General features: G+C 36.2%; 1 protein-coding gene across 1 annotated transcript in view; it reads left to right on the top strand.

Moving 5' to 3' along the window:
- Positions 1 to 18,047, top strand: part of LOC135681026 (uncharacterized) — a 40,152-nt gene extending 22,105 nt beyond the window's left edge. The window contains exons 9-15 of the mRNA XM_065195342.2: positions 2,234 to 2,272; positions 3,359 to 3,396; positions 5,316 to 5,382; positions 6,810 to 6,899; positions 10,087 to 10,121; positions 11,681 to 11,733; positions 16,839 to 18,047. Of these exons, the coding sequence (XP_065051414.2) occupies positions 2,234 to 2,272; positions 3,359 to 3,396; positions 5,316 to 5,382; positions 6,810 to 6,899; positions 10,087 to 10,121; positions 11,681 to 11,731 (320 nt within the window). The 3' untranslated portion in view covers positions 11,732 to 11,733; positions 16,839 to 18,047. The remainder of the gene's footprint in view (positions 1 to 2,233; positions 2,273 to 3,358; positions 3,397 to 5,315; positions 5,383 to 6,809; positions 6,900 to 10,086; positions 10,122 to 11,680; positions 11,734 to 16,838) is intronic.
- The last annotated feature ends 4,266 nt before the right edge of the window (positions 18,048 to 22,313 follow it).

Here is a 22,313-nt window from a genome sequence, read left to right as displayed (position 1 = left end):
ACTTGATTTGTATAGCCAACTAGTTTTGTCCATATTAGCTCGTATTCTCATTTCTAATCACTGTAGGTTGCTTCAGCCAAAGGTCATGACCAGTGGCTGTTTTAGGGACTGCGGGGCCCGAGGCCAAAAACATCTGCGGGGCCCTTGTTTTTTGCAATTTTGTTTTCTTTTTTATGTAAGGGGCCCTTTTTGGCTATCATAAGCTCAGGCCCTGAGGCCAAGGCCCCCTGGACCCCCCTTAAAACCACTACTGGTCATGGCCAATTAAGCCTTAATTTACCTGCCTTAGCGACAATTGCTCAACTTTTTCCCCTCTGCAATGCTCCGCGATTTCTCTCTTCATAAGCTGGTAACTTTCCTTTTGTAGACGGCACGTTTAACTTACTTTTCTACTAGTAGGTAGTAATGCTGATCCAATCTGTCTTTCATCCTGAACGTTGGAATTTTTTATATTTATGCGAAGTTTTAGGAAGCCGTTTATCGGGCTTTTTTGTTCTTTTATTGGTGAGTCTTTGACTAAATTCTATTAACTCCATTTACGCAGGCTTACCCTTTAGAGAAGGCATGTATCTTTTCTTCACGCCCAAACATAGTGTTGTGAGATGAGTCAGAATGCTGATCTCTTTTTAAATTAATAGACTTTCTTGACCCTGTTAAGCCTGGTTCCCACTTGGTCGTTTGGGTCGTTTGAGTCGTCAGAGTCGTTCCTGAAAGACACGAACGGCCCAAAGAACACATTGGTTTCCACTTGGTCGTTTGAGTCTTTCGAGTCGTTTTTTGTTGATGCTGTTCATTGCTTGCACCATGCATCGCTCATTTAATTTTGGCGGCATGCGTGGAAGGAACGATGGTAGCATTTGATAAACAACAACTGATGTTGCAAAGTCAACTATTTCTACCTCTGGTGACTTTGTACAGACGACTGTGTCTTTTCAGTCGTTTGGGTATTTTCCAACGACCCAAACGACCCAAACGACCCAAACGACCCAAACGACCCAAACGACCAAGTGGGAACCAGGCTTTACTGGATCAGCTCTCATTTTCTTTAAACGCACTTTATAAAACACCGAACGCATGATTTGCCAGAAAAAAGGAAAATGTAAAAACTTGCTATGCCTCAGATGCGAATTCAACTGGAAAAAAGTAGTGTATTTTAAAAATGTTATCTTATCTTAACAAATCCAGGTACTGCGGAGAAGGGGGGGTTTGGGGGGCTATAGCCCCCACCTTTTGCCGAAATACAAAAAATTTACCAGTGAATACCAATAGAATTTTTCACGAGTCTAGTCACTTGTTATTCGGTTTTAGCCCCCCCCCCTTTTTTTAGACCCCCCACCTTTCTCAACACTCGACGGTGCCTGAAAGCAGAGCAGATTTTATCAGCTAATCCACAGTGCTTTATAAATGTCTAGATGAGTAAATGTAGAAAAAACAATGTTAAGATAAAGACTACGAAGAACGCCCGAGGCTTTATTTATCCAAAACAAGCCTCGAGCCTCGGAATCATCTGAGACCGTCGAGACCGTGAAGAAGCTCTCTTCTAGGTTATTGATGATATTGCCAAAGAAACACGTAATATTCCCTGTATTCTTAGGACTCATTTTGCCTAAATGACTGCAAATTCAATTTGCCAAGAACGAATCATAACCGTGTGTGAAATGTTTTCGGTTCACGAGACGTATAAAAAACCATTGTAAGGTTAATTTGCTACTTCTCTCGAGGTTTTTCTACACTTGAAAATATTTTTATTTCATTTCTCAATATTCCGATTGTTTGTTTACAATTTTCTCTGATATGTTAATTCATTATAAGAACATCTGCTAAAATAGTAAAATAAGTGGTTCTAAGCTCAAGACTTTTTCATATATTTTCATCTATTTTTTCTTCCTCTTCCCTTCTTTTATATCTCTACAATTGAAGCTTCTCCTTCTTTTCTATTTCTTTTGCCAGGCACCGCGGAGCAGGGGGACTGGGGGTACGATTTTAGCCCCCCCTCCCACTTTTTTTAGACCCCCTCTATTCTCAACGCTCCGCGGTGCCTGTTGGCTGCGTTTTTCATCCTGTGTTCAACTTCTTTTGCAGTCATCTATCAAAGTTTATGTTAGATTTTTTCCTTTCTCCGGTCTCCCTTTTCTTTAATAATTGTTAATTTCTAGTTTCTTATTTGAAGGCAGCTTTATCCAATTAAAAAGTTTTATTTTCTCTCTATGTATAACTAAATTTTATCTTTCAGCTCGTTCGATCGCATCGTTATCTTCAACAAGTAGCGGAGGTAGGGTGGACCCATTAATGCTAATTTCAATATTTACAGTCAATCTTGCAATTTGTTTTTCGCTTTATGTTTTTAGCCTCACATCGTTTCAGTTACGTGTCATATAAATTTCTTGTACCTTGAAACCTCAACTGGTTAGAAAATTTGCCCTTGTCTCAAGTTCAGCAATATTTCTCTTCGTTTCTGGAGGGTGCGTTTTCCTCATAAACACAAGATGAAAATTACAAAGCTTTGTTTAGGAAGGTCGGAATAATGGATCAACTTTCTCTTTTCAACCGTCCCTGAAACAACTGCTATGCGATGATGGCTCGGTTGTTCGTGAGTCCGTGGTTCGTGGCATGACCAAACTTTCACCCAGAGTGCAGAGAGTCGCCAGCTCTCTATAATTCCAGGCTAAAGAAGCACAAGGTGTGGTCATATCGAGAGGAAGGACCAGGAACCTGCTCGATAAGCATAGCTTCTTGATAAACATAGCTAAAAACTACCTTTGGATGCTAGGCAGAAACAAATACAAATACAAAAAAATAACTATTTTTTAACCATTATATTCTACTCAGGCAAGAAAGAGATATTTTAAGTGAAGACGATTCAGTTATCCAACCCGGTTTTGTAGAATATATGAAAAGACACGAAGTACGTTTGAACAAGTTAGCCAAATTAAACTTTCGGCAGAGGTTAACCCGTTCGAAGGCTTGACTGGTTTCTGTGTAGCTGGCCCTGAGTTTCTCATCCAGCAGAGTCTGGACATCATTGTCTTGAAATCTGTTCGCTGACATCAGCTTTTCGATTTCCTTCATTTCCGGGTGTAGGTAACAAATCAGAGTTCAATGCTTCTTCAAAACGTCTCCATGTAGTCTTGTTTGCATGCAGCCATGTCTCTACATAGTCGCGTCTGCCCGCCGGCTACTGGACATGAGACAAAGTCGTGAATCATGCCGCCTTTGTTGGCTATCACGCCAGAATGAGATATCGCACCCCATGCGAATAGGACCTTAATTAAGGCATAGCCTTGGTGTAACAAAGTTCTATTTTAAGTGCTAGAAAGCAACTCTGTATTATGATAATAAAATTGTTTGTCTCTTTTAGAATCAACGGCAAGCAGTGGCAGTGGATATGAAAGTGTGGTAAGCACTGAGACTTTGGTTCTCCTTTTCTTGATTTTTGTCTGGTATATTTCGAGCATGGTAAAATTTATCCTTGCCATCACAATTGGTTCCTCGACCATGCTCGGCCATCACAATTGGTTCCTTTTGATTTGTTTCTTCTCGCCACAAGTAACCGGCACAGCTTGTTGTGATAATATGAAAATCCCATTGCAGCTGCGTGCATTAAAAATTCAAAACTGTGAGCCTTTATTGAAGCGTGTCTTTGAATTTTTCATAAACGAACATAACTGCAAACAGCATGCATCGCCAGGCTGCTCTTTACCCATGCCTTGCAATCACTGTCATTTGCATGACTTCCGTGCCAATAAGACATTATTCATGTTATATCAAGGTCACTAATCACATTTTGTACTCCATATGTTTGTAACAATTGAGAAAATTATAGCTTATAAGTTTTAAGAAGTTTTGAATACATCTTGAATTACTGGTTAGCAACAAGATCAGAAAAAAGCAACTTTTTGCTTTGACTGTGCGAGGATAGCCAATAATCCACTGACATAGATATTTTATCAGCAAATAAAAAGAACTTGTGCTAGCAGCGTCCCGCTTCTGTTAAACTGCATACATATGTATGGTTTCTGCTCAAGTGCCACAGCTAACAAGATGCTTGTTATATAAAGAGCTATAGAGTATAACTTCTTATATAGAGTATGGTTTCTTTAAAAGTTCTTCTAATGAAGCACATTTGTCACGGAAGATCGTAAAAAGTGGCTGAATCTATGGAGCATCCGGGAATATTATTTATTTCTAGGAATTGATTTTATTAGAGACTGCAGTGTAACTTTATTACCGTAGCCAGAAATTTTTCATAAATTGATTAGCCTTGTTCGAGATAACTTTCATTGTAGCACCAACACAGTCTAGTGACATTACAGTTTTTTAGTTTCGCAAAGATTCTGTTTTAAGAATTTAAAGTAGAGTTACGATCTTTGCTATCCCAACTTGCGGCAGAGATTTAAGATAGCCCTGTAGAAACGATTAATTTTTTGGAACATAAGATAAGCTATTTACCTAAGTCTAAGACAAGTGAGATACATGTAAAACTGCCAGCGTGACAGTCGATTCTGGACTTAAATGAATGGCAAAATTCTAATTACTGCTCTGCGGTTCATCTTTGATTTCTATATTTGTCGGATTAATCCCAATGATTCTTTCTTCTGGTAACTCATTCAAAAATCCTTGAAAGTGCTCACGTGTACAATGACTACATGTTTCGAAGCACTGATCAGAGGATATTTCCGCCTTATTAGATTTTAAATCTATGCGGCATACTGTGGACACTGGTTCTTAGTCGTAGTTTTAAGTCCTTCGAGGCTTAGGGACACAAACGAAGCATACCCTTATGAACGAAGCATAGCTCTAATGGAATTTCAGTGAAACCTCGGTAAAGCTAAAACTTTGGGAGTAAGGTTAATGTCCGTTGTGAAGAGTGAGTGATAAGGAAAGTGTCCGTTGCCGGAATGATGTCTGGAAATTTCCGCTGTCGGAAGATGTCAGTTGTGAAGAGATTTCCATTTTTGTAGGGATTTGTCTGACGTAAGAAGGTTTCAATTAAGGGTTTGTGTCTGTAAATGGATTTTTTGTATTTATCTGTTACCTTAAAGAAGCATTTCTTCCCTTTTGGTCGTTTTCAACTATTCACAAACTGAAAAGTGCTTGGCGATTAAAGCTGTACGTGCAGAGGCAAAAAGGTTCCGCTTTTATTTGTCGCATAACATAAAAATATCTTGCAAACTGCAAATATCTTAAAAATGTCTTTGAAGTGATGACCAAGATACACTAATTAGCCCCTCTGATATTGACTTCTAGGATTAATGAATTTACTTGTTCGTATTGGGCAAATCGAATTTTTTGAAAATTGCAGATTTCCTTTGTAGTTCAACCGACCCGCCATGCCGATGCCACGAGGTACTAGAAGCTACAACGAATACGAACTGAAAGAACGTAAGGCAATTTTTTGTTACACTTAAATTGAACTGCGAAAGTTCATTTTGTGTATGTGTATGTTCGGAATCGAATAAACACTGCCGGCTCTTTCATGATCTCCTTGAGTATCACAATGGTATATTCCTATAGAGCATTCTTATTGCTTTGCTTTAAGACAAAAAGAAATCAGGCCATCATGCCAGCTATCATATTGAGACATAAGCATCTGTGTCGATCTGCTAAGGCCTTCATGTGTGATTACCTAATGGTCAAAAAGTCCCTGTCAGAAGAATTTAGTTTTAAGAACAAGTTTGTACTCGTCACATCCCTCTAAAAATCGACAGTGAAGACATCGAATTCCCTGCGCATAGATTCCTGTGGTTTAAGTGACTCTATAATTTATTAATTTCTACAAGATCCTTATTGATGATGAGGTCCTGTAATTTCTTTCTAGACGATGTAAAGAAACAATTTGTATTAGATATATGTCTTTAATAAAAGGGAACGTCAATGTGCTGGCAAATCCGGAATACAGATAGAATATGCAGGCACATTTAGAAAATAATTTTCGAAATTTGGATTGCTTAATCAATACAGTTAATGATCAATACAGTTAGTAATTTCAATATGATAGTTTAATGAAATTCATTGCAGTAAATCCAAAATTTAATGAAATACAAAATTTAATGCAGTAAATCGATTATGATTACGTCAAAGCGGGTATGAAATCATGCATTTATTTATAAAACGATGGTAGCTTCTAAGATTACTTTTTTTTTATTCTGTTATCATCTCGTTGCAACAGTAGTTATCAAAACTGGATATGTTCACAAAGTGAAATAAAACTAAATATCGCTACCATTGCTGTAAAGATAACTACTCTATTTATGTGTATTCAATACAGAAATCAAGTTCATTAGAAATCAAGAAATCAAGATTTAATTATTGGAAAACGTTTATCTAATCACACATATAACGCTATATTTCCCCTTACTTTCTTAAAACATCAGCCCACCCATTCTTTTGCCCCAGAAAAGTCATAGAAGAGCCAAATGAACTTTCGAGAAATGAGTTTTTTTGACATGTTGCGTCAAAAATTGATTCAAAAGCCAAATCTACCCTCATATCAAAGTACCATCATATCAAACAATAACTGGAAGAGGAGAGTGTAGAAAAAAAGGTTCAGAAAGATTTGATTTGATATAGCCGATCATATATTTTCACGGTTTGAAAGGCCATGAAAAACCTAGCCTCAGTCCCTGTAAAATGTGTCTCATATTGTACACAATCATTTTAATTACTAGATCTTGGGGATCAATCTTGGAACATTTAGAATTTGCAAAAACAAGAATGTTTAATAGGACTGTTAATAACACTGCAAAATATAACAAATATCCTAATACAATCCTCGATATTAATAAATATTTAAACATGTTTTATTATAGATTTTTCCAAGGCTAGGATGAAAGGTGGCACCCTTCCTGGGATCAGTTCAAGAGGCGAAGGGTCTTCACCAGCTCCTGTGCAGCGGCGAGGTAGGTCAACAAGTTTATGGTTTGATTTCTCAGTAATCCTTCATTAACGATCTGGCTGTTATTCCTTTCAAAATTGGACGTTTAACAAGAGTCGTGATTTAACTATGATATATTTCTTTGGCGGTGGCCTTTTCTTTGAAGGGTGTTGTCCTGAGGTATATTGATTCTGTCAAAGGAATTAACGTAAATGTTTTAGTATTGGGTCAGCTAGATAGTTTTTCAAGGAAAACGGTTAATTGATTGGTGTGAATCAGAAATGCTTCTACCATGTTGTATCTTGTTATTGGGATGGAGTAGAACTGATGTGAATTTCTATACGAGAGAGAGGGGGGGTGGTTTATAAGTAGTACAAGACTGCGCTACCGTTAACACCAGAGAAATACCTGCTAGTGGCCAAATAATCGTGTATAGAAAAGAAGAAAACACTTCATTTTTGACAACGAGAAACAAGATGGAAAACAAGAACGCAGAAAATGTGGTAAAAGGAAACAGATGGATCGCTCATGTATTTTCTGCTCAGCCATTTTTGAAGATTGTTATTCCTGGAAGCACGCTCGGACTGAATTCAAATGAAATTGGTGTTAAAGTCTCACTAAATGTATATACAAACTGAATAAAGATCTTGAAGAAGTTGGAAGACGAAAGCACTGAAAGGTTAGTTATACACAGCAATTTTTTAAACGGCGATTTGAATGGGAAATTTAACTTTTTTCTGTATCAATTTCGGTATTTGCATGATGAATAATACATTTTGAAATCGATAATATATATATTGAAAACTAATAAATATCCAATCGGCTTCTTTATAGATCGTCAAGAGTTGCTTGCCGAAAACTAATTGGAGCTGCCAACTGGAGCAGATTGCGAGCCAGATAAATCCGTATGCAAACAAAATTTCCAAACAGCAACTTCTCTCTAAGTCGATCAGACTCATTATCATTTTTAAATCAATAACCGGTAACTGTAAAGATATTTTAAATGAAAATAATTAGACAACCTTTTTGATACATGGAATTTTGAGGATCAGCCGTCTTCTTGGCTGCAGCTTTTATCAACAATTGACAAAGAATATTTTCTATTTCGTGAGCCACGTAAGAAGCAAACTATATTAGCTGTGTTGGCTAGTCTTTCCGGTTGGCTCCTCTGCGTTAAATAACATGATATAGTTTTTGATATTTTGACAAGCTTTAGGTCCTTTTATGTAAAGACTCATTTTTTATGAATTAAGAAATATTCATGGACTGGTCAAATTAAGTGTTTATTTTTGCTAGAAAGTGTTGCTGAAAATCAGGAAATGAAATGTTAATGTTTATGTTTGCAAGGCTTGAAAATGCAAGGGATGGAAATAGCTTTTGTCTTTTTTTCAATCAAGATTGACAAATTATTTAAAATAATACATTCAATAATGTTGTCCTTTCACAACGGCAAAAAGGGATCAACTTTGTAGAAGTAATTGATAATTCTTGATGAATAAGTTTTCGAATAAGTGTATAGTCTAGCTTGGATTAAATCCCCTTTACAAATATGCTGAAATTATTTTCAAATCAAGTGTATACGACAATCAACCACAGATGCATATTCCTACCCTCTTCAGCAATACGGCCTGTAAATCTTGTACTGCTAAAATCAGAAAGGCAAAACTAGGAAATTAATCTGCTTCACAACCTTAAGCTTTCCTGCTGGAGGGAAACACCTTCACAGTAAGGGCCCAAAAGGCATGGCAAAAAAACATATTTTGGCAAGAAAAGAGGGTTGCATCTTACACTTGGTTTTATTTGGTCGTCTGAAAGTTGATATTTAAAAAGTATCAAATTTGTTTGCTATGCTTTCAATAACAGTTAACTGTATTGCTTTCAAGGATAATTATTGTTACTTTGAAACTGTCACCCAAAATCAGAATAGAATATTCCATATACCAGCATACCTAGATCTAATTGTTTCCAAACTGAAACACGTTATTTTTTCCAAACTGAACCACGCCATTGTTTCCAAACTGAAACACGTTATTGTTTCCAAACTGAAACACGTTATTGTTTCCAAAGTGAATCACGTTATTGTTTCCAAACTGAGCCACGTTATTGTTTCCAAACTGAACCACGTCATTGTTTCCAAACTGAAACACGTTATTGTTTCCAAACTGAGCCACGTTATTTTTTCCAAACTGAACCACGCCATTGTTTCCAAACTGAAACACGTTATTGTTTCCAAACTGAAACACGTTATTGTTTCCAAAGTGAATCACGTTATTGTTTCCAAACTGAGCCACGTTATTGTTTCCAAACTGAACCACGTCATTGTTTCCAAACTGAAACACGTTATTGTTTCCAAACTGAAACACGTTATTGTTTCCAAACTGAATCACGTTATTGTTTCCAAACTGAATCACGTTATTGTTTCCAAACTGAGCCACGTTATTGTTTCCAAACTGAACCACGTCATTGTTTCCAAACTGTAACACGTTATTGTGTCCAAATTTCCACTTTTAGACTAGTTTCCGGTGTCAAAAATTTCCACTTTTAGACTGGTGCGCGGTTCCTGGAATTAAAATGAGAGTAGTTTATAGAGAGAAAAAATCTCTTTCTCCCTAAATTGTTTTCTCTCTTCAATTTATCAGGCTCTGACACCCAGGGTAATAAACGGAGTGGTATCTAATAAACAGGCGGTCCTTCAAATTTCATGAAATAAAGTTAAAGGGGATGTAATGCTTAACAGTATTAGCCTCGTTTCCAAAACCTCGTTTCGAACTGCCAATCACATATCAATCATGATCTGTCATGTTTTTGAAGTATGATTAGAAGATTTGTTTTTAGTTAGAGTCGGAATCGTTAAGTCGTTAGTTTATAATGAAAAGAATCTCTCTCTGAGTTATAGTCTCCCGCCGGCCAAAGTAAAGCCCGTTACAGTAGGAGGGCGTATCATGCACGAATAAGTCGATATGATAAGTGGTTTTTTAAAAACACTGTCATAATTAGCGTAGCCATTCGTTAATAAGAGAGGGGAGAAGTTGATGTCCCCCATTTTCTACGTTATATTCCCTGTTGAAATGAAAAGAAAACTTCCTCGTACAATTTGTATACTTATGTCAAAGAGAGCATACTTATGGAATATCTAGACTGATGTATTCTTCTTCTAAATTGTTGTTAACTTTTTGAAGCGGGTTTGATGATTTGTTTTTTTCCCTCTCTAGTCACTCAGCCAGCCATGCCTACTTTCACATACATGGTGAGTGTACTGTCTTGCACTTTGATTTACTGTTTCATGTGACTACTTCGCTCGGGGTGGCTCACTGTTTCTGTGAATGAGCAATTTCTATCAGTCCTTTAAATGATTTGAGTAGTTTGAATGATTTCATATACAAAACAAATCATCTTTACCAGAAATGCAAGTATGTTGGTTGTAGGGGATCATGTTCCCTACAGCACAACCCCCCGCCCTCCTCCCCCTCAGTTCTAAGTCGCCAGCCCAGTTATGAACCTATATTTCGTTCGATAAAAGTTTCTACACTCATTTTTTTATAAAAAAAACAGGTTATAAGAAACGGTAGGCTCAATTTTTCGAAAGTTAAGAAACAAGAAATTTAAGAAGCATGTAAATTACTTTTGATAGCAAAATGGCCAGAAAATTTAAGAAACTGCCTACCAGCACCGGAGCTTAGTTTTTTATGAAATAAATTCGTGTATTCATCCAGGGTGTATATATTTAAAGTGGAAAAACTTTAATCATAGCCAAACACATTTCGCTTTAAAGCTTGTCCTTTCTACGTGTCATATTTCTGTCAAAACTTCATTTTCTATTGCGTTTTTCTAATCACAGGACCGTAAAAATTTGGGCTTTAACATCTAGCAGGAACATATCTAACAGCCTTCATAAAAATGGTTGAACATTGCCCTTATTGGTAGAATTTTCCTTAGATGATTGCCGTTTACATTGTCAATTTGCTTTCGAATAATCGAACAGTTTTTTGGTTGATAGGTTGTATTTACTTAAGAGCGGGTTTAAGGGTTCAAAACATTTATTCAAACCTTCCATGGCTATCAACTCTGAGTTCAATCGTCATTAAAAAACTATACCCTTTGGTGTTTATTGCTTAATCTCAATTTCAAGGCTTTGGCGTATTGATAAAGGCATATTTGAATAAGTTGAGGATTTTTAGCGGTTATATCTGGTGAGGTTTTTGCTCTGAAAACCACACTGACATTTTTTCAGAGCGAAATATTGATACAAACATAATTGCAAAAATGGATTATGAAGACAAATAAATTAATGAACTAAATTGTTCATCATACTTTTTGTGAATTGCGAAACAAGCCTCGTAGTTCTTAATTTTGCCGTTCGTGTGTAGAGTTTAATTGGAAATGTAAAGGTAGGGGCCTATTTTACAAAGAGCTGTTTATGTTATGCAGGCCGGTCGAGAGCTACCTGGGGCCTGGGGCAAAAGAAGTATTGGGCTCGTAATGACGTCATTTGATTGTTATTGTTAAGAACTTTGATATTACTTTTGAGGCCCCTCTCAGTTCGGGGCCGGGAGAATTTTGCCCCTGCCCCTTTCTCGGCAGGCCTTTCACTATGTACCTTGTCTTAGGAGGTAGTTTTTTTGAGACATTGGTATATTCTGTGTCTTTGCTTCTTTGCCATCTCAATTAAAATAATGATTTCCATTCATTTAAATGAAAAACTACTTTAGGATTTAATTCGCCATGATTTCGATTTATTTTTCCATTTCAGAGTATTATGATTCGTACAGTTTTAGTGGCAATTATAAAAAAAATTTCTCTATTCAGGAAGAGTTACCACCCCCGCCACCCGCAAGAAATCCCAATGTCAACTATTAAAAGTGAGTTCCTTTTATTTCTTTAAAATTTACGTATATGAAAATAATTTCTGCATCCACCGGGACTGATACGAATTCCAATCAAGATTTTGCATGTAGAAATTAAAGCTGTTATCTTTCTGTGTAACACTAGATCGTATGCTAGCGTGATCTTTGCCGAGATAAATAAAGGGCTACACTTATTGCATGCATTGCGATTTTTTTGGCTGATTTTTATCACGTGCATCTTTTCACTGGATGTTTATTTCGTCAAAAAACTTTATCCCTGACAACGTTGGTTTAAAACTGATTTGTTTATACTTCTGCTCTCAAAATTTAATCGAGAGTGACTTCACGCTGCCCTTTCTTCAAGTTTTTGGACCACTGTGTCGAACTTTATCTAGTTATGTGCGTGTCTCAAGCATTCTTAAATGTACAGTTTTTAGCTAAAACTTCAATTTTGAGGGGCATAACGAACGCTTCATCATAACGGCCCAGTCTCTGTGGCGTTAAGAAAGCACTTTTGTATGCACTATGGTCCCTAAAAAGTACTTATCTCCCACAGCTCTCAGAAAGCTTTCTAAAACATTAACAGTGCTGTTGAAGTCGGCCTAGTACTGTCGGAATCTTTGTCTGCTAACTCGTGGCGCCCTTTTGAGCACGTGACGCTGTCAATCGCTCTCTTGTGTTTTACCGTCTTAAATCAGGCGATCGATGATTGGCGTTTGATAATACTGATCCGGTGAGAAAACAACAGCTTTCTTGAGATTCGGGAGCTTCAAAGCTCATCAGTTTCTCCAACTGGTAGAAAAAATCCGGACAAGGACTTGACAAGCTATATTTAAAGTTATAAATGGGAACTTTGCTAGTCAATGCTACATCCAATAGGAAACTCTCAACTTGCAAGGGCGCTAACTTAGGGTTAACAAGCTCCCATATCGTGCATCGAGATCCCTATTTTATTTTTTTTTTTTATTTTTTTTATATAAGGCTTGTAGGCCGAAATGGCCCATCGCCAACACAATTACCATACATACAAGTTGACATAATTACAAATTAATAATAAATCTCAGAACATAAGTACAAATTAACAATAAATCTCAGAAAACAGCAAACAGAATACTTTGATATTGCGCCGATTTCACATCGTTCATTCCTCACGCCGTAATGCAAAGTTGATGTTGCTGAAGCCAACGTCAATGCAAAGATGTAATGAAACTGGAATCCCTGAAGTTTGCCTCCTACAATAGACAAGCTTAGGCCGCACCAATATTCGCACCAAAAGACGCACCAAAGAGAACAAGATTCACCTGTCGTGGCTGCTAGTATAAAGGGACGGCTGGAAGTTTGAAGTGGATAATATATTTTATTCCAATGCGCTGGGCAGTCTGTCCGCTCAGTGATTGGCCAATATGAACAGTTGGCCCTCGTGCCTTTACGGATTACGCTACTCGCTTTGGCTGGCCTAGCTGCGGTAGTGGACGACATTTGAAACTTAAAGGCATTGAGTCATGGTAAATAGGCCTTCTCTATAGGGGGTCATTTGGTTTCGGCGTGATCGCTGCTGTTTCATGTGATACTTGCATCCGTTGTTGACAACTTGCTATTGATGAAAATTGCTTTGTCAATCAGTACGAGGTGAGTTCATGTGACCAGTTCCAGGTCAACCAATAGCATCGCAGTCATGAAAATCATGACTCAGCGGATTTTGGCACTTAGGGTATACCCAATCCATTTTATCATGACTCAATGCCTTTAAAGCAAAAGCTATCGGAAATGGCAAGCCATTTTAATTACTGGAATTGAATGATGAGAATGGAAGCATTTCTTTCGCTAATGGAAGCCTTTGGATTTTGACATATCTGTCACACAAACCAAACAGAGAACAAAATTTTTATAGACACTTCACTACAACGGAAACCTCTGGAATCAATTTATCTCTGATTGGCCCATTCTTTTAATTACGGATCAAGCTCAACGGTGCGTGAATTTCACTCCTGTGAAAATAAAAGTTGAGCACACTAGGGAACAGACTGCCTTTAACTAGATCACCAGTAGCAAAAGAATATGGGCCATCAGATGACGAAGAAGAATACCCCGTTAAAGGTGCTCCATCACGCGCTATAACAAGTCTTCATCCCCTGAATAGACCAATTCGACTTACGGCCTCGTTTTGAAAAAATATACAAATTCTTTTGTACAAAATTCGGTTTTTAAAAGCAATGATTTTAGTCTACTTGGACATTTTCATTATAGTATTGCTCACGATATTGATTTTATGACGACATAAAGATAAAAAATTAATTAGAGATTTGACCGTGATTGGCGACTAGCAGTGGCGAAGCCAAAGGTCGTGCCTGTCGTGCCCGGCACGACCATAAACTTCCAAAAGTAAGGTTTTCACATATTGGCAAAAATTTATTTTGCTCCGCGAAAAGTTTTCAAATATAGACAAAAATTAGTCGTATAATCGACAAATCGACAAAGCTTATCCCGCCCCGCAGACATAAGTGAATTCTACTCGAATCGCCCAGGGCCCCTGGAATTATTTCAGGAGCGGAGTAGAAATCCACAGGGTTTCATATTGGTCGTGCCCAAAATCTGGTACCTTGTGATTTGGTCGTGCCCAACAATAGAAGCTTCAATTGGACAGCCTATGTTTGGTCGTGCCCAACAATAGAGAAAAACAATGCTAGTCGTGCCCTCAGAAATGAGCACGACCTCGTCATAATAATAATAATAGTTGAGGTACGATTTCCAGCGTTTGATTGGCTGAAGCTGGAGGAAATCAATCACGAGGTCGTGCCCGTTTCTGAAGGCAAGACTATCTGCACCCTGTTGGGGCCTACTTGTCAATACTGCAGGGGTTTGTGGATGTTGGTGTGATATCAGGGTGATTTAAATGGTGCATGTAAATGTTCCAGTCCAATAAACTGTTGTAATTTATCAGGAAACTGGTTAACGACTGTGGAGGGATTGTTTCATAGTTATTTTGACTCAGCCTATACGGAATCAATCCAATGGATCTCTTTGGTAGGCGAACAAGTTCTCATTCACATAAACAGAATCAAGATCTTCAAATGTGCAAGATGCTATGCTATCTTATCTAGAAAATGGACAATAATTTGAATATCATCTGGATGTTTTTAACGTGATCAGAATAGAAAAAAGGCAGTTTTTCGCTCGGATTTGTACCAGAGAGACGCACACTGAACGGGATAAACTCAATCAATCAATCAATAAAATAATCAATAATTATTTTGACAACAGTATACTTAGGTGTTCAAGACGAAAGTATTATGAACATTTGGGGCAAAATGTACACAAATATCTATTCATTTTACATTAGTTACGAGGTGTTTGATGTATTTTTGGACTAGAATCTTCCCAGTAGAAAGTTCTGAATTTTGAAAGTATTTATAGTAGAAAACCTCTTTGCAAATTAGCTCTACTGGAGTTTTAACCCTCCTTAAAACACGTGAAAGGGAAAAATGAAATAGCATTGATCAACCTGTTGATGATTTTGTTTATGTTTCTGATGATATGTTTTCAAGCTCAGCCTAGTGATTTTCTGATTTTTTCCCTTGCTTTCCATGTAATTTGGTTGCGTGCAGTTTCCTTGGGTGTGCATATATTTTCCTTAATATAGGTAACTTTCTCCATTAATTAGTCAGTTTGTCTTAAATAAGCAGGGTGAAATAATCTTTAAGCTGTTACACATACCCCCTTAATTGTTTGCTCGAGAAACACTGTTGTCTGCAATAGCTCTCAGGCTCATGATTATTCTGTATTAAATTTGTGACCCCAGTCATCTGATCTCAGTATTTCCACCTAGCTGGACACTGAAGAAATTTATTGAACATTCTTCATTTGTGTATGCTGCCCTGTTTATTCATAAATTGTCATGATCTGTTTTTCAATGATTAATTTAATGCTGCTTTTCAATTGGAATTTTATTCAAACCTTATAATGGTTATTTCATCTTATGCAACTTTCAAATATTGTCATACATGGTGTAGTTTATCATTATCTCATAAGGCATAACCTTAAATTAAGTATCTAATTGATTGGTGAATCTCTGTGAGTGGTTTGGTTCAGCTTAACAAAGTGGCTACCTACAAATCTTTATGCAACAAACCTGATGAAAAAGCAGGTCTCAAGGATTTTAAAGAAAGATTGCCTTCATTCTGCCACTCACTATTTAGTGCTTTTTAACTGTGGCTAGATCAATAATGCTGCATGACAGTACTGTCTTCAGCAGATATTCTAATATTTCTGTTTCATCTGTTTCATTTGTCATCTAATTCTTGATACATGCCTTGCACTTCACAGTCAAGTTTGCCTTTAAAGCCAAACTTTTGCCTCTTTTTTGAATGAAATTCTAAATTTTATGTGTGCAAAACAAATAGTGCTTGCAATTATTATACATTTGAAATCTGAGTCCACAGGTGTATATTTTGGTCCCATTGTTGCAATAATTTGATAAAATTTTAGAAAAAGTTTTTTGTTCAAGCTTTATTATCCTGTGAACTGATTTTTGGGTAAATAATACCAAAAATAAAAAAAAGTTGCCAGGAACCTCCATCACACTTTGGAAAGAAAATGAATTTTGAGTATCAGCCAGAGGCAGGGGAGACACAAAAGCAGCTTTTATACTTTTAAATTTAGTTTGTTTCTGTCGTGTCAGAAAAGTAATGCAGTGCCATGCAATTGCTATATGAGCTCCTTAGATCACTGAAATATTTTTTTGGATAATATTGCGGAGGCGCATTTCTGTTGCGCAGTGGCCAATGGGCACGACCATCCATGGGTGTCCAGCTTCGCCACTGGCGACTAGGGGGTGAAGTTTCACCCGGAATGATTTTTGCGGTCAAATCCCTTGCAAGTTTTCAAACTTCATTTCTCTATAAAATCTAAATTACAAGCACAAACAAAATGAAAAATTGTATCCAGCCTAAATCTATTGTGATAAAACCAAATCTGAGCTTAAAAAAGTCGTATAATTAAATTTGGAGAAATTTCCAGAACGAGTCCGTAAGTCGAATTGGTCTGTGCTAGTCTGTTTGTTTTGCCATAGGCTTCGCTTTCCATGATAACAAATGAAAATTTTCATTTCTTTTCTTATGCAGATACGTTTGCTGGTCATCTCTACTCTTTGCTAGTCTCCGGAATTTGTTTCTAAATTCAAATGAAACATTTGATCTATGTATGTATATTTGGAGAAATGCTCATTTTGGAAGGCCGCTTCTTCAGGACATTTGAAATTGGCAGTATTTTCTAGCATCGTCATTACTTGAAATGTATAGCTTTTCGTAAGTTTGTGTACATGCATGCAATATTTTTTTATGAATTATGGAGAATTAGTGAATGTATTAACAATCCTTAGTAAAATGTGAGGCAGTTCTTTCCCACGTGATATAATTTAGTAAGCATGAAACCGCTACCATGCTAACTGATACCGCAATAAACAAATCTACCATTTAAATTGATAGTATGAAGAAGCATTCAGTTGTATTAGCCTTTAAGTTGATCTAAAAAGATGCCCCTCCAACAGTTCTTAGTTTTTCAGTGAGGTAAACACCTTTCAATGGTCTCCGTGACATTTATCCAGTGCTTTTGAAGTTGGTTCTAATTACCACTGTGTCGAACAGCATAGTGTTGGCTCCAATTGCCACTGATTATTTTCTCACAATTGATTCCGTTAAGCACATCAGATGGAAGCATGAAACTTTCATGCCGAACCCATACATTGAGATCATCTTCTTGGAACTGAGAAAATAGCCCTTCCAAAAAAGCATCTCTTTCAACTAACCGTTTCAAATTTGGATTTACTGCATTTGGCAGGACACAGAATAGAACATGCTCCATGTAGCTTGTGCACGGACTAAGTATTGCTGATATGATATGAAAGTTCTTTGTAGTTCTAAGATGCTTTTCAAGGTTAACATATTTAATGTGTCAAAGCCTTTATGTGTATGCGGCTTGCCAGGCTTTCTCGTACTTACAGTAGTCCAGTTTTTTGTTTCTTGACAGGCTGGCATAAAAGGTGGTAGTGTCGCTGTATTGAAAAACTGCAGCTCGATTTCTCGCCAATTATTTCGTTCGACTGTCACCCAAGTTTTAAACAATGAATTGTCTAGTTTGTCAAATTCTTCCCAAACGATTAAGGCTGCGCGAGATTTTAAACGAAACAGTTAATTTTTAGCTCCATGAGTTTGTTTTTTAATCGAAGTACCTAATATTTGTAAGTGAAACTGCTTTTCATGGCCATCGTTTGTATTTTATATTAAATTGCTCTGTAAGTGCGTATGGAATTTTGTAATAGAGAAATAACTCCACTTTTTTCAACATTCTTCACTATTTCTGTATTGTAACCGTAATTCAAAACCTCTAGCCGATATTATTTTTCAGTTCTATCGTAAGTTCCTTCATCAGTCCAAAATTACTAAGCAGCTGATATAAAATTGTCTTGTTGCTATGAAACTCGCTTAATAAGATCAAGTTCCAGACTCCGGACTTTACAATACACAGCGCAGTCTTGACCCGTTAACTTGAGCCAGAAGTGATGAGATATACGAAAAAGAATTTAAGGCTCTGACGCACGACTCTTTTCCATTTAGATAATAGGCTAAAACAGGATAATTTTACATCCATAACTGGCAGATTCAGCTCCATTTTGCTGTTTAAGTGGATTTTACTATTTTTTGGCCGTTTTTAAACTGCTAATGTTCAAAGCTGGAAAAACAAGTGTGGGCTTTAATGAGTTTTTGCAAGACTCGTCACTTGACTCCTTTCTTAATCGTCCTTTTAATCTTTCCGTTCTCCAAACAAATTCATTTCTATATCCATCATGCTTTGCTTGCCCCACCCGAAGGCAATTTTAGAAGCAGCTTATGAGTTTGGCTGTTGCTGGGTTTCCATCATTTCTCAAAATTGAATATCAATATATTACGCAACTAGTCTGATATAGATTAGCAACTTGGATACAAAAAAATTAAGTTGAGTCCTCATTCAAGATTCCTTCATTTCAAGAGTCCACAACCTAACTATCTGCATATCTTTGAGCTCATTCAAAGGGAGATGTCGTAGCTCCTTGCCCATAGTTCAAATTAAAAACCCTTATGAAGTGCATAGTAGGTACATAACAAGCATGATTTCCTTACAATAAAAAGGTGAGCAGAAAAACCGATGCTATCTTCTCCCATCGACAATGAACAAAGCTCTGGAATCAAAAAAAGATAACTTTGACATTATAGTGAAACGTCACGGCCTTCACTTATTTAAGATAACTCTTACCTGAAATAGTTTGTTTATCCTTACCTATCTTTTATGCTCACCTTAATCACATTTTTTTTTCATCTTTTGAACTAACTTCCTGCCGCTAGATGTACCGTGTCAGGCCAGATGCTTGAAGAAATCGATCGTCTATTCACGTTGTTCTTTGCCAATTAGTTTGACTACACCTGTTCTCGCTATTTCTAACAGTGTATGTGATTAAATGCTGTTCAAAAGGACCACCGAATTCCCTGCCTGGTCAAATTCGGGTATAGCCAAACCGATGTTGGAGGTGCTGTCCAAAATGAAAATCTATGTAATCGTTGCATTTGTCATTTCTGCTTTTTGTATGTGTCATGCCCATATTAGAATTGGAAGAGAGAATGTTCGCAACATGGAATATATCAACAGCGTCTGTAACGAATTTAGAGAGCTGGTAAGAATCTTCTACATGCGATGCAGGGTTACCACAAGTCAATACAGTGTAACGACGAAAGCAAGATCAGGTGAGTTTTGTGTTTACGTTTTTGTCTATAGCTGCCAATCGTAAGAATGGATTGCTTATGTTCTACGATCCTTACCTCTAACCATGTGCTGCTAACGGTAAGGTCCTCTTACGAGCTTTGTTAAGCTACAATCACTACCAAAATTACTTGGAACACCCAACACTTTGCGCTGTATTTTTGTATTTTTCATTTTGTTTTCTCGAATACTTCTACTTTCGGCCACCTTTCCCCTCCAAACAATGTTGAAAGTAAAGAAAAAATATGAAACAAGCCACAAAAAAAACATACTCCATAACCCCTTTCTTTTTTCGATAGTAAATCAACATTGCTACTAGGGGAGAGAGGGTGGCTGAATTTGCCTTTCAAAACCTACGTTAAGACTTTTGGCAGTGATTGTACCTATATATAAAGAACAGAGCGTTTTTTATCTCAGTCTCAGAATGTTTGATAGAAGTACGCTTGTATGACTCCCGTGCCAATGACAATATCGCACAAGTTTTATCTCTGTTCCGTAGGTAATCTAGCCCCTTGATTGTTATAACTTTCCTGGATTTTCCAGTTGCATTAAGTTGTTTCTTTTTTGTAAGAGAAATTGTGCAATGAAGTTTATTGTGATTTAAGGAGCTTTGTAACTTAAGCTAACCCACTTCAGTATTATATGACTCTTTTTTTGAAGATATTTTTTTCGTAGAATTTTTCTGTATCAACTTCATGTATTCAGCTTGAGCATTTTAGTCGTTGAAATTTAGTTTTTGCTTATTGTTTATTGCTTGAGCGATCCTGTAATTGATTTTTGAAGAGGAACCAAAAACAAAAAAATTATCCGTTTTACAAAGATTAAAATCTTTTATGCTTGCAAAAACCAAGGTCTACGCACCTAGAAATACTGTTCCAAGCGTGAAATAAATGTGAACATGACATCGATTTCTGCTCAGATTTGTTCAGATATGTCTATCGTTTTCAAAAAGTTGTTTCACGCCTTTAGCTTTGCTTTTTTGAAAAATTAAAATCTGCGCTGAGACAAGGGCACTTAAAGTCTCTCTTCTGAAAAGCCAATTTTCACTTTATTCTATATCTTTCATCTTTCTACTTCTTCTACTTTTCTAAACCTTTTTTTTATAATTTAAAGCCAAGAACAATGCAACTCACAAAGCTCGATTTAAATATTTAAATACGATTAAGTTAGCCTGAACTTCTTTAACATGGAGATTTTATCTCACAAGACTTGAAAGATATCTTATAAGATATTCTTTCTTATAAGATTTTATCTTATACGTCAATTTTTGTTCAAATCCTAAAGTCGAATTTCCAAAAACTTTTTGCCCGTAAAGAAATGTAAGGCATGTCTACAAATGAATGTCTTTGCAAAACAAATTATAGTTTCTCGAGATACATGATAACATGTTGCTGCCATCAAAAGCCTAGAAAAAAGTGCCCGCCTATAAAATCCAAAAATTTTGATTAGAAAGATGACTTAACATTCTTAAAGTCAGTTGTATTCTTAATTTTTTCGTAGCTACTCTTCGTAACGTCCTATTTCTAGGAAGAACAATAAATTGCTTTCTTAACGAACGAATATGCCAAACGAGCATTTTGTTGATAAGATTATCTTTAGTCAATTGAAAAACGACAAACTATTGAATATTTTGCTCTTTTTGAAATACAATGTATTGCAGCTTTTTTATATCGCTCGAATATTGATAAAAAGTAAGGCAGTAGGATTTGAAAAATCAACGATTTTTCGGAAAAATGTTCTTCGAAAAATCTGATAATTCCCTGATGTATGATCGGAATAGCCGAGAATTTATTTTATTTTTGGCATTAAAGTCACATTTCCAATAAGTGACAGCTCTTTAGGTGGCTATAGGTTTAGAAAAAGTGTCGCTTTTTTTCCAAAAATTTGTTTTCAAAATACCAACTAGTATTTTTAAATATGATCAGAATAAACAAAAAGTGAACTCAATTCTGGCATCAAAGTGGCTTTTTATGAAAAATAATTTTAAAGTGGCTCAATTTCGATAAAAATGTAAAGCTATAGGCTTTTTTCCAAAATCTTTTTTTCAAAAATACAACTAATTCGCTTTTATATGATCAGAATAAACGAGAAATTGATTCAATTTTGGATTAAAAGTAGCTCTTTCCCATGAATAACAGTTTTTCAGGTGACTTGATTTTCGAGAAAAAAGTAATGCTATAGGCTTAGAAAAATTGAGTATTTTTTCGAAAAAATTTTTTTTAAAGTACAATTAACTCGCTTTATATGATCAGAATAAACGAGAAATGGATTCAATTCTGGATTAAAAGTAGCTTTTTCTCATGAATAACAGTTTTTCAGGTGACTTGATTTTCGAGAAAAAAGTAAGGCTATAGGCTTAGAAAAATTGTGTATTTTTTTCGAAAACTTTTTTCACAAATACAACTAATTCGCTTTTATATGATCAGAATAAACAAGAAATGGATTTAATTCTGGATTAAATGTAGCTTTTTCCCATGAATAACAGTTTTTAAGGTGACTTGATTTTCGAGAAAAAAGTAAGGCTATAGGCTTAGAAAAATTGTGTATTTTTTTCGAAAATTTTTTTTTCAAAAATACAACTAATTCGCTTTTTATGATCAGAATAAACAAGAAATGGATTTAATTCTGGATTAAATGTAGCTTTTTCCCATGAATAACAGTTTTTAAGGTGACTTGATTTTCGAGAAAAAAGTAAGGCTATAGGCTTAGAAAAATTGTGTATTTTTTTCGAAAATTTTTTTTTTAAAAAATACAATTAATTCGCTTTATATGATCAGAATAAACGAGAAATGGATTCAATTCTGGAT

Source organism: Rhopilema esculentum, chromosome 17 (genome assembly GCF_057945365.1).
Source record: "Rhopilema esculentum isolate cy_ngs chromosome 17, ASM5794536v1, whole genome shotgun sequence".
Lineage (NCBI taxonomy): Eukaryota > Metazoa > Cnidaria > Scyphozoa > Rhizostomeae > Rhizostomatidae > Rhopilema > Rhopilema esculentum.
The sequence above is the reverse complement of the archived record's forward strand: the minus strand, read 5'-3'. Positions and strand labels throughout refer to the sequence as shown.